Source organism: Notothenia rossii, assembly GCF_949606895.1.
Source record: "Notothenia rossii genome assembly, chromosome: 3".
Classification (NCBI taxonomy): Eukaryota; Metazoa; Chordata; class Actinopteri; order Perciformes; family Nototheniidae; genus Notothenia; species Notothenia rossii.
Window position 1 is genome coordinate 31,844,901 of NC_136901.1, and position 13,325 is coordinate 31,858,225.

At 42.6% G+C, this 13,325-nt stretch overlaps 1 protein-coding gene across 1 annotated transcript; it reads right to left on the reverse strand.

The window, feature by feature from the left end:
* Positions 1-10,596: 10,596 nt before the first annotated feature.
* On the reverse strand, positions 10,597-11,994 carry LOC307030904 (uncharacterized protein). The gene is made up of 2 exons (XM_079667538.1): positions 11,978-11,994; positions 10,597-11,885 (listed from the first exon to the last, which is right to left on the reverse strand). Exon 2 carries the CDS (start codon positions 11,784-11,786, stop codon positions 10,746-10,748), a length of 1,041 nt encoding a protein of 346 aa, XP_079523664.1. The 5' UTR covers positions 11,787-11,885; positions 11,978-11,994; the 3' UTR covers positions 10,597-10,745.
* Positions 11,995-13,325: the final 1,331 nt, after the last annotated feature.

A 13,325-nucleotide genomic window follows, 5' to 3' on the forward strand; every position in this document is an offset into this window, starting at 1 on the left:
ATAGAGATTATTACCTCCGTTCATCTTCTACCGCTTATCCGAGTCGGGTCCCTGAGGTAGACGTTCCAGTATTATCTCAACCTGCAAAATGAAATATAAACCAGTGATCCGAATCATAAATCCTTTATTAGTCCCACAGCGGGGACATTTACATTGTTACACCAAAAGTGGCATAGCAGTTAAAAAAAGGTGTGCAATAAGACATAATAAGCTAAATTATAAATATATAGAAGAAAAGCACACATTAGTTATACTAGAATAAAAATAAAGACAAATAAGTAGGTAAGTTCACATCCAATGATGAGCAGCAACTTCGGCACTTAGTGACATTTGTAATATATGGTTTTGAGACATTATACAAAAATATAAAGGTGATTATTGCACAGATTCGATGAAAAGTTTCAATATTATTTGAAAATATAAATATTTTTTGCAAATCATTTTCATCCCGTATATATTTATTATTTTGTGATAGCATAATGTCATGCAAGTCGAACCTTGTTCAACATTCACAGAGTTGGAATGCTTTAGCAACCTGTTCTGCAGGACAAAAGAAAAGGGTGCGCTTTATAATGCGACAAGAATTGACGTTTGATATTCTTTTCATATATGTAACTGCAGTTTTCCAATCTATTAGAAAGCTGCAGCTAATTCAGAACGCTGCTGCTCGAGTCCTCACTAACACTAAGAAAGTGGATCATATCACTCCTGTTCTTAAGTCTTTACATTGGCTTCCTGTGTGTCAAAGAATTGATTTCAAAATACTGCTGCTGATTTATAAAGCACAGAATGGTTTAGGCCCAAAATATATTTTTGACCTCCTGCTAAATTATGAACCATCCAGATCTCTCAGGTCTTCAGGGACTGGTCAGCTTTCTGTCCCCAGAGTCAGAACTAAACATGGAGAAGCAGCGTTCAGTTATCATGCTCCAAATATCTGGAACAAACTCCCAGAAACCTGCAGGTCCGCTACAACTCTTACTACTTTTAAATCCAGGCTGAAGACCTTTCTTTTTGCCGCTGCTTTTAATTGATATATTCATATCTTACTTAAACTGCACTGTAACTTTTATTCATGTATTTTTTCTTGTAATGTTTCTTTTATTATCTTTGCTTTTTAATTACTGTTTTTAAATGCCATTTTCTGAATGTCTTTCATTTTTGTAAAGCACTTTGAATTGCCTTGTGTTGAAAGGAGCTATATACATAAGCTAGCCTTGCCTTGCCTTGTCTTACAAGATGGCCATTAAATAATAAATAGTTTGATTATTCATTGATGCTTCACTAAATACTTATCTATACTATGATGTTTTCTTCTAAATCTTACTTTATTGTCATTACATTATATTTAGCTTGTTTTAGTGTCATTGCTTTACAGCATATATTTGAACATCCACATATTTTGCAATTTTGAGGTGTTTAAAACTTTAAATCAAAAAGTTCCTGTCTTATTGGCCTTGTGTGCTTGATGTGTTTTCCAGTTTTAATATTTTGTATTTGTCATGCATATTCATTGCTCTGAAAATCTTTTAAACGTTGTACGGAAGCTTCAGAAGTGCTACATAAACAAAACTATTGTTAATAATTGCCAATACAACCTATTATTAACCTCAGCCATATCCCAATTATGTTAAGAACTCAGACACTTAGGAGGTAGGACCCAATTGCACGACCCGGGAGACAGAGGTAAAGTATTGGTATAAGATACTTTATTTTTCCAAAACACAATGAACAAAAAATGGTCACTAACTAATCTCAGATTGAGATGACAAAAAATTGAGAACAAAATGAAAATCGCTTACGTGGTGAGGAACAAAACTTTTCTTGAGCACAAAAGAGCATAGAACCTCAGCCATATCCCAATTATCACATATTTAAAGTTTCAATAGATTGTCGCATAAATGCTTTTACAATTTCCCCCAACTATACAGCATTTCAACAATAGCAGCATCTGAAGAAAGTATAGAACAAATAGAACATGGACAAATATTCCATCCCTTCAGGTCTGCTTTAAGCACATCAATTAATGGTGGGAAGTGTTCCTGGTAAAGGTCTGATAATCGTCTAAAGTTCATAAAACGTACGTTTGTGTCTGGATAAATTAAAGGAGACGTGTTTGTCTGACGAGTTAAATAATTGACTGGGAAACATTCTCTCTTTGAAAAGTTTAATTTATAGATTTAGAAAATTCCTCCCCGTTTTGCAGTCTTATTGCGTAGGTAGGGGGTCAATATTAGACTAAAAGTTATGATAATAAATAATGCGTGAAACAAAGGATAGCCAAAGTATTTGAGAACATTCAAACCCTGCTGTGTTACGTTAAATAAAAACACATCGCAACAGTATCATACAATAAGCCTGGATCAACCTTTGTTGTGTAAATGAATCACATTAGTTTACAGAGAGAGAACTGGGAGTGGTGCTTACTTTGTTTTGGTATCGGATTCTTGTTTATTAAAATAATGGCTCCTTAAATCACTTAAAACTCAGAGTCACCAGAGGCAACCAGAGTCAGAGTGATCTTTTGCATAATGCCTATCACAAGAGAAGCATTTTAATAAACATGTATCTTGCAAAAGTTTAAAGCATTTATTTAATCAGAAAAGCTCTCCTTGGAAAGGGCTGTAAATAAAAATAATACAGTATTTATTTTTGATCTTTGTATACATACAGTATATAATATAATACATATACAGTCTTAGTTGCTCAGTTTGTAAAGTTAATCAATCATTACTGCTTATCTTGCTTTTGCAAGAATAACATGCCAAAGTGTTGAAATTGGATATCTAAAGGGGGTAATCAGCTATCTAAAGGGGGAAATGCAGTCGTGAGCATAAAGGATCCCCCCCGGGTCTAGACACTGGTGGTGATGTTGAAGATCTGAATTTGATGAGGAGATGGGATGAAGAGGTGGTGTGATGAGGTCTTTGGATTAGCTCTCCTGGCACTGGATAGGATGAAAGGAGGTGGATGGGGTTTGAGCCGGGCCGCAGTGTGACCACCTGAAATCACCTACTACTGCCGCACTTACTGCCGCACCTACAGCTGCTACAACAACAACAACAACAACAACAACTGCAACACCTACAACTGTGTCTCCTATGGCTTCTACAACCACAGCACCTACAACTGCAGGACCTACAACATTTGCACCTACAATAACTTATCAAAACAAAACCACCAACTACATCACACCTACGACTGCATCACCTACAATTGCCGGCCCTAAAACTATAGCACCTACAGTAGAACTGCCGAATATATGACTTCTGTACCTACTACTTTAGCCCTTAAAACATTCAGATTTACTTTTAGATCTCTTCACTACACAATTTCAAGTGATTTGCAGAATCTATCATCTGCAGCTCACAGAAATCGAGCTGCAATGATAAATGGATACGTACGTATTTTTCATAACTGATATTAACATAAAATTCTCAACTAATATTAACACACATTTGAATTTGTGTCCCTGCAGCTTACACCGGTTTTCAAAAGGGCATTCTCTTCAAATCAATGAAAGGACAATTTGCAAGCGTTTTTGGTGTTACAATTAAAGAACAGTAGCCTCAATAGAATTGTTTGTTTCTTCTTATGCAGACATGGATCAGTCTTAAATGATGTTCGACTTTTTTTTAAAAGTACATCTACTCCTGATAACACTCAGATTATGAGCGTTTTGAGCAACGCATCTGCAATAGTTGTCGTTTTTGACAATGAAAGCAGCTCCATTGCACCTACAATCACTGTTCTTACGACAGCGTCACCGACATCTACTGCTCCTTCAACAGAATCACCAACGACTTTCGGGGCAACGACTGCAGCACCTAAAACAGTAGCACCTATATCCACTGCTCCTACGACTGCAGCACCAACTAAAATCACACCTATGACCTCAGCAACTACAACTGCAGCACCAACTATACTGTAGTTGTACCTATAACTGCAGCAACTGAGACCCTACGACATCAGCAGCTGCAACGACTATAGCACCAATGATTGCAGCACCTACGGTTGCAACAGCAACCGCTGTTCCTAGCTACACAAATAACTGCTGCTCCAACAATGTCTGCTCCTTTGACCGCAGCAATTGGGACTGCAGCACCTACAACAGGATAAAATAAATCATAGGAGACAAAATGTATATTCCAAACCATTTTAGTTCTCCTTCCGCAGTAAGGGATCAATCGTCAGCCTCATTGACCTTCTCTTTGTGGTCACATTTGCAGGTTGCGAGTGTTATAATCAGCACAGCTTCAACAGTCGTCAGCTTCGACATTGAAGGCAGAGTGCTACTTGATAAACATTTTTTACAAGGGTCACTGCTTTTTGTTAAACAAATGTTTTGTTTTTTCTCTCATTTCCAGTTTCAAGTGGAGTAAGAAACTACATCAGTCTTGTCACCGCATCCTTCCTCTTGCTGATGTCGAAGCAACTTTCAAATCAGCAATAAAACCGTTGCTGTTTTGAATTGAATGCCATCAAATAATTTGTTCTCGATAAAAACTAAGTCAGTGAAAAAATAATTCATGATGTCTAAGGTCTTGTAGCTTTAGATTAACTTGATATCAAATCCATTGATTACATTTTCCATTAAATTATCACTAGAATAATAAGACAAATTACGTAAAATTAATGTTAATGAATTATTGAAATAGTGATGTACAAATCACCCTTGCTTCACTGATCACTGTACAATACAAATATTTGACTGTGACAAATACTAATGCTGGCTTGTTTAGTATTGTCAAACAAGTAAAACCAGCCACTGCAAAGTCACTCTAGCCATTAGAGCATCTCACACAATCGGACTGCTGTGTGATTTCCTTTAACTCCATTTCAACAGTGTCCGCCTTTGTTGTATCAGAGATTCATGTTAAAAAAATAGAAAACAAGGAGTGGTGCATAGTTCATTTGGACTCTTGTTTATAAAAACACCTCTAGGCAGACTGAGAGATACATTCCTCCTTTAGTAACAAGCAGCATCAAACATTATCAAAGTGAATTGCCTCTGACAAAAAAGAAATATTGAATAGACAGTTATCTTGCAAAAGACTTAACACATTTTGAAATGATTTACAAATATCTACACGAAATAAAAATAAAAAAGGTCTTCAAAGTATGTTATATCGGTTAATAAAGACTAAGAAAGGCTGTAAATAACACCAAATACACTATTCAAAGAATGTAACTTTTACATGGAGTCTTTAAGAGCTTCTCAGTTAGTAATGTTAACAATTTTAACTGCTCACTAGAAGTAAAGTGTGCTCTTTGTATCATGAGGGAAAAGCAGTGCATGTTTGAATTCCACAATGTTACAGAAGAATATGTTGAAAATATGCTTTTACATCTGTCCGATGATAAATCTCCTGGGATTGACAACTTGGATGGTAAACTGCTCAAAATGACGGCCAAATACATTTTCAAGCCATTGAGTCACATTTTTAATAAAAGTTTAGAGCAAGGCGTGTGCCCCGAAATCTGGAAGGAAGCCAAGGTTATCCCATTACCCAAATATAAAAGAACATCCTTTGCTGGTTCCAATAGTCAACCTATAAGTCTCCTCCCAGTGTTAAAGTTAATTAATAGAAAAAATAGTATACTTGCACAAATGACCGACGACTGGTTAAAGAGCATGGATGATAGGAGGCTTGTAGGAGCTGTGATGTTAGACTTTAGCGCAGCTTTCGATGTAATCGATCATAGTCTGCTGCTGAAAAAACTCAAATGCCACGGCTTTGATTCTGTTGCTATGTGTTGGATGGAGAGCTACCTGTCTAGGAGAAGGCAGCGAGTCTTTTTCAATGGGAGCTTTTCTGAAAGTAAGGTGTTGCTGTGTGGGGTCCCACAGGGGAGTTCGCTTGGGCCTTTGTTGTATTCTATATTCACAAATGACCTTCCTTACGTATTAAATAAGTCCAGTGTAATAATGTATGATGATGATTCCACAATGTACAGTACAGCATCAACATGCAGTGAGTTAAACTATCTTAACTTAAAATAGAGATTAAAGCCATAGCAGACTGGGTCAACAATAACAAACCGGTACTCAACATTGCAAAAACAAAAGCAATGGTGTTCGGATCCAGACATATGTTAAGCAGCAATCCTCTTCTTCTTCTTTCGTGTACCGTTAGAGGTCCAACTCGGTGTCGTGTAGCCACGTCCTAGGTTGAAGAGGCTGGCTTCCGAGGGTGGTCTATATAAGGGGCAGATGGTGATTGTATGGTCAGCGGTCTGCTCAGGGTCACCGCACTCGCATGCCGCACTGTCCGCCAAGCCCCACGTCTTCATCGATGTTTTAAAGCGACCGACCCCAGTTCGTAGACGGTTCAGAGTGGTCCATTGCCGGCGCGGTAGGTCGTCTCCTCCAATGGCGCCATCTCCTGGGTCCCAGATGTAACGATGGATTCGGGAGGGCCCGGCTGACTCCCACTCCTGCTTCCAAGCTGCTGCCAACCATGCTTCTCTGGAGATGTCCTCAGAGGTGGAGTGGAGCATCTCTTGTGCTGCTTTGTTGCAGGGGTGGCGGGACTTGAGTCTGCTTGGAGGTGCTGGTGTTATTGTGGTGTTGTGCAGGATGTGCCAGTCATACTTTTGTGCCTTCCTGGTCAGGGCGAGGGTGGCAGCCTCCCGTCGGAGGCCGGCCGGTGCTATTCCCGCGAGGACTGGCAAGAGGGACAAAGGGGTAGGCTTTAAGCATCCAGTTATTATTCGGAGGGAGGTATTGGTAGCCACATCGACCTTTCTCGCATGAGGGCTTCTGCTCCAGACTGGGGCGCAGTATTCCGCTGCAGAGAACACTTGAGTGGATATTCGCAGCGTCTTAGCGGAGGCTCCCCAGGTTGTTCCAGCAAGGCGGCGGATCAGCGCGACCCTAGATGTCATCTTTGCCTTGACTTCTTCCAGGTGTTTTTTAAAGGATAATGTCCGATCCAGACGCACTCCAAGATACTTCGGGGCTTGCTGGACCTCCAGACATTTTTTGTCGACGCGCACCTCAAGTTCCCTCTTGGCTTCTCTGGTGCTAAGGTGGTATGCCGCTGCGACTGTCTTTCCGACGCTGAGCTGCAGACGCCACCTTCGAAGGTATGCTACTAGTGTGCCCATGTCTTCGTTAAGACCCTTTTCCATCGCCTTCCACGTTGGTCGGCTCAGCATGATGGCAAGATCGTCTGCATAGCCATACTTTCTGGATGCTGTATCAGGTAGGTCGTGGATGTAAACATTGAACAGCATCGGCGAGAGAACAGACCCCTGCGGTACCCCGTTCTTCAGTCTTCTGAGCCTACTGCACTGGCCACTGCTGGTCTGGAGGATGAAGCTACGGTTGGAAAGTGTCTCCATGATGAACTTCACCATGTGGCGGTCCGGTATTGTCCTCGGCAGCTTCAGGTAGAGTCCCCGGTGCCACACGGTGTCATATGCAGCAGTCAGATCCAGGTACACTACCCCAGCTTTCTCATTGTCCTGGAAGCTGTCCTCGATTTCCTGACAGAGTAGTGTTACCTGGTCTGCTGTTGATCTTCCACAACGGAAAACAGCTTGTTCCCGTGGGAGCTGTGAGTCCACCTGCCTGGCTTGAGCTTGCTCATGGCCTCACTGAGTTCCTCTGCTGTGAATTCTCCCGAGAGGTTGGAATCGACATTGGCCGCTCCCGAGATGCAAGACACCTCACGCGATGTCAGTCGGGCAAAGGCTTTGTCAGCATCCGGGAAGCGGCCGTTCTTCAGGAGCTGGGATGCGATGGCGTTTGCTGTGACTGGGCAGCTGTGGGGTGTTGTATTTCTGCCTGTGAGCTGGTTGATGGTCTGCCACGCCTTGCGACTAGAATGGGTGAAGTTGATTGATTCAACGACCTCTGTCCATCTGGCCCTGTTGGTGATATCCAGCTTCTTGAGCAGTGCTGCTGCAGTCACATCCACCTCTTCTCTGGAGCTAGCCCTCTGGTGGTCACACAGAAGGTGGCTGCATTCTTCGTCCCAACCTGGGATGTAATTCCTGTTATAACCACGTGGGATGGTCTTCTTTGCCGCACCCAGGAGGACCTGGCAGTAGGCTGCATAGGCCGCATCCAGGTCGGCTGTGTCTGGGTCTGGCAGGCCAGCTGACCTTCTTTCAGTCTCCTCAGCATACGACTTCCAGTTGGCCTTTCGGATGTTCCATCGCTTGACGGGTTTCCCTGGTACCAGTTCCACCAGTGATGGGACTTTAATGATGGATGGTCGGTGATGTGAGCGGGGAAGCCTGTCCAGGACGCGTCTCTCCGGTTTCGGGTCGTTACTGTGGCATATAGCGAAGGCCAGGTCCGGGTTGGTGGAGGTGTTCCAGCGTGCAGAGAAGAAGGTTGGAGGCTCCTTGGGGTCATACAGCAGCAGCGCATCAGTGTTGGAGGCCCATTCACTCAGCGCCACTCCATTAGGTGTTGTGTAGTTGTAACCCCAGTCTGTGTGCTGAAAGTTGAAGTCACCTGCATAGATGGCGGGTGCAGTTATTGATGGGAGTGACGTCGTTTACAGCTCTGATGGTGGGGGCTTATATACGTTGACGACTGATGTTTCCTGGATTTTTGTAACCAGCCACTCGATGTTAGAGCCTGGTGGGGATTGGCTACTGGCTGACCAGCTTATTTCAGTCCGGACGAACGTTGCCACACCGTGTTACTTGCTGTTGATGGACCCAGCGAGATGGAACCTAGGGATCTTGAAGATGTTGTCTGATGTGCAGTGTATCGCCTGCAGGAGCAGAATCGCTGCCCCGTTGGAATCAGCCAGGTGACGCAGGACTTCGAGTTTGGCGGTTGTTAGGCCCTCGATATTGAGTTGAAGCACTGACAGGCCTCTTTTTTCGAAGGTCGCAAATCCTCAATTAAGCCTGACACTAGCTGGTCAGCCAGTGGAACAGGTAAACCAGACTAAATTGCTTGACATTGTTCTTGATTCTGTTTTACGGTTGACAAAGCAAATTGACAGTATTGTAACTAAAATGGGAAGGAACATAGCTGTGGCGAGAAAAGTATGTAACACCAACCACTTTGAAACAAGTCTTTCAGTCTCTGGTTTTGTCACATCTTGAGTACTGTCTGGTTATATGGTCATCAGCAGCTAAAACACATTTACAGAAATTACAAATAGCTCAAGACAAGGCTGCCAGACTAGCTCTCCACTGTTCGAAGCGCACTCATATTGGAGTTATGCATAGAAACCTATCATGGCTTCCAGTTGAGAAACGTCTGCAATCTCGTGTTATCACTTTTCAAAAAAATGTCCAATTTAGCAAAAAAACACTGTATTTTTATGATCAAATAGTTTACACAAGAGACGAGCATGACCATAAGACTAGACAAGCTACGTCAGGCCATCTACTGGCACCTAAACCCAGGACAAATCTTCGGAAATCTTCTGTGTCTTATAGAGCTATAAAGGAATGGAACTCATTGCCAAACTACCTTACTGAAATAGAGTCCAGAGCCTCTTTCAAGAAGAGATTGAAGGGCCATCTACTAATGACCATGTACCCTTGTGAGCTGTGAACCCTAATTTAATTTAATTTGATCGCATGTTGTTGATGATATTGGTGATGTTTTTAATGTTGTTAATGATGTCAGGACTTATGTCCTAAATGTTGCATTATTGTTGTATTATTTTTGTATTGTTTTAAGTGTCGGACCCCAGGAAGAGTAGCTTTTGTCGAGAGCAAAAGCTAATGGGGATCCTTAATAAACATAAACATAAACATTTGCTTAACACAACTCAAGTACATGTATGTTGAAGGTTGGGTTGATAATTAATGTATTGTCTGAAAATTGAGGTCCCTAATCAGGATACACAAATGGTTTTACCAGGAGTTCAAAAGAGGCTTAAACAAGGGAACATTTTATTAGAGATTAATAAATAGAGAAATGTGGCACTCAGTTCTGAGCTTTACATTTAAGTAATGGTTGGGTTCCTAACTTTCAAATAATGTGTGCCTTAGAATGTTGAGCTGATATTTCCCCTTGAGATATACACAAGTTATTGAGCCGTTTCCGCTCTACATCCTGAACTCCTCCCTTCGATGCAATGCACTTCCGTTTTGGCGGACTGGGTTTGTTTTGCTAGCTAGCTCCGTTGTGCCGACAAAGCACTGATATCGCAGAGACAAAGAGGATATAACAATTACAACATGAAGAAAAGTGGTTCGGGAACTACGTGTGCGGTAGTTGGTTGCAATCACTCGAGAAAGCACCTGAACGAGTGGTTAGATAGAGAGTGCTACGACCACAAACCAGCACCCAGCACCCAGCCATGTTGTTCATTAAATACAGATAAACACAACAAATACTGCATGCATTGTATTTTTTAATATTATATATGAATATTTTCATAGTGATGTAATTGTGTGGGCTGCTTTTATATTTTAATTTGTAATACCTGTTAGGATTAAACATGTGATCTTTCTTGTTGAAGCCATTTCTTTAGTTTCCTCTAAACAATTAATTAATTCAGTGTTATTTATGTACAGTATGAGCTTAATATGAATGATGAACTGTGTTAAAAGAAATTGTAGCACTCTAAGGAACATATGAAATGCAATAATGCAATAACAGTGCAATAATGAAATTAAATTACATCAAACTTTATTTTCACTCAAACAGTACAGGCACATATGATATATTGCACAGCATAAAGAGATCATGTAAATTGTGCATTATGTAAACAACAGACAACTGTTGGCTCCTGTGGGCATGACCTAAATAAGGCAGTTTATTTTGGTTTTAAAATGCTGAGATATTTACTGCAGAACTGTAACCTTCCCTCAACAAAATCGTCAACAATTTTCGGGAGCATGTGGGCAAAGTAGAATGTGCGCAGCCTTATGATATGCCCCTGGACAAAGTCTTGGTCGTAGGGTACTTCGATTTCTAGGTGCTCAGTTTTGTTCCAGATCACCAACTTGGAGTGCTGAAGCCCTGTGCAGTGCATCCCAATTTGTACCTGCATATAGTAGCCTTTTGGACCATTGCAGGCAATATGGTAATCTATCCTATTTCCGTTTGCCACAGTTGTGATTTCACAGTTCTTTGTTGCCAAAAATTCTGCAAGTGACTTGTTTCCCAACACAGGTGATTTGATCTCCAACAGAATGTCTTTGTTTATCACTCCATCGGGAGATGCTGCAAGCCACGGATCCTTGTCGCACACCACTAAGCCTTTGGTTTCAATGCTGTTGCCCAGAGTTTCCAAATAGTCCCTTGCAAGTTCCTCCCCCTCCGCTCCTTGACGGGTTGCAGCATTGCCACGGAAGGATGGGTGTAAGTGTTCTGACAAAAACTTGTCGGGCGCCGTGGTTGAGCGAATGGGCACCTTTCTAGCTGTGCTCGCTGTGATGCGCACTCTCCGCGCATCATGCCAGACCTGTTCTTTGCTCTGTGCTTTTGTAACCTTCTCGATCTCCTCAAGCCGGGCTGTGGACATGTTAATGTACTTATCATAGAAGGTTCTGCATTTTACACAAGCCAGTGGTATGTGGTGCTCATCATGGGTTAGGAGATGGAGGTGTGGACATGGTGTTGGCTCGGTGATGGAAGAGGTATCAGCATTAAAGCAGAACTGCAGGAGGCTATTCCCAGGGCAATTGAAAAGTTCTGCCATTGGTGAGGCAAGTGTGTTCTTCCTCCACTCTTCATGAGTCCTAAAGAGTGTCACCTCCTGTGCCGGTTCTGGAGTGGTAGAGGATGGCTGTGAAGTTGGTGGCGGCTGGTAGAGATCCTTCCTGTTGTGTCGTTTGAAGCGCACATACTTCATCTTCCTCTGACCAGCATTTCTTTTAGACCCAGCATTCCACTGGTTCTGTCTGTCTGTGCAGGCAAGCCCGGTTTCCCCCTGTCTCACAGCATTTTCTACCTAGAGAGATAGAGTAAAAACAGTGCATAGATATTATAATGGGTTCACTGCAAACATGTCATATGATATAATACATCATGGCATACACACACTTTGCACTCTAGCCAAGTAGCCTATGATGTAGTTCGGATACCAACAACAAAAGACATAGGCCTAGGCTATAATGGTCAAATAATCTAGTTACCTTCCACAGGATCGCAGCTGAGTGGGAACAAGATCTCCCTGGTCCAGCAACACACGTACATCCCGCAGTTTTGACTTCTCCAGCTTCAGTTACCAGCACCCAAGTATTATGCCACGCATGGTTCAAACACTGGCTAGGCTCTACCTTTGCTTTTAGATAAACAAAACGATCATGTTTGTATGACATGACACAACCAACTTTGTTGCTGTGCAAATATTGATATGCCTCGGAGGCCTTCAGACTGTCCATTGCTTTTCCATCTATTGCCATGGATTGAACGAAGTAGGAGCAAATTTTGCTGTACGTTATGCTGGGCCACGTCGTCATGTTATCCTCCCAGTTTTGCACTGAATTCGGGTGGGGGAGAGTAACGCCATCTCCAGTCAAAGAAGTAGAATCGTGTTCCCAAGCTAGCATCACTGTTAGCATCGAAATCGCTGTGTTTACACCAGTGCCCGTCTGACTGTTTACACCGGTTTACACCGACAGACGCTGTGCAAAAGACTTCCGGCGGAAATGAAGTGCATTTGTGTAGGGTTATGGCGCTACCCGTGGTTTGTCGCGTAAACTTGTCTATATGTTGGTCTCTAACCATTGATAATTTGTAACAGTTGCATCAACAACTGCTACAACTGATGTGCCTACAACTGCTTCACCTACAACTGTTTCACCTATGACTGCTGCCCTAACAACCAATTCACCTACGACTGCTGCCCCAACAACTGCTGCACCTACAACTGCTGAGCCTACAACTGCTGCATCTACAACTGCTGCGGCACCAACTGCTGCGCCGACAACTGTTTTGCCTACAACTGTTTTGCCTACAACTGCTGCCCCTACAACAATAGCACCCACAACTGCATCACCTACAACTGCATCACCTACAACTGCTGCGGCTACAACGCGCAGGGAGGCGTGTGGCGCAGTGGATAAAGCCTTGGTGTTGGGATCAGGGGGTCACAGGTTCAAACCCCACTGCAGTCAGCATGTCGTTGTGTCCCTGGGCAAGACACTTCACCCCAAATTGCTCCTGTGGGGATTGTCCACAGTATTGAGTATGTAAGTCGCTTTGGATAAAAGCGTCTAACAAGTAACATGTACAACCGCTGCAAATAATACTGTTGCTCCTACAACTGCTGCTCCAACGACTGCAGCACCTACAACTGCTGGGCCTACCACTGCTGCTTCAACAACTGCTGCCCACAACAATCGTTTCGCATACGACTGCTGCCCCTACAACAATAGTAGCCACAACT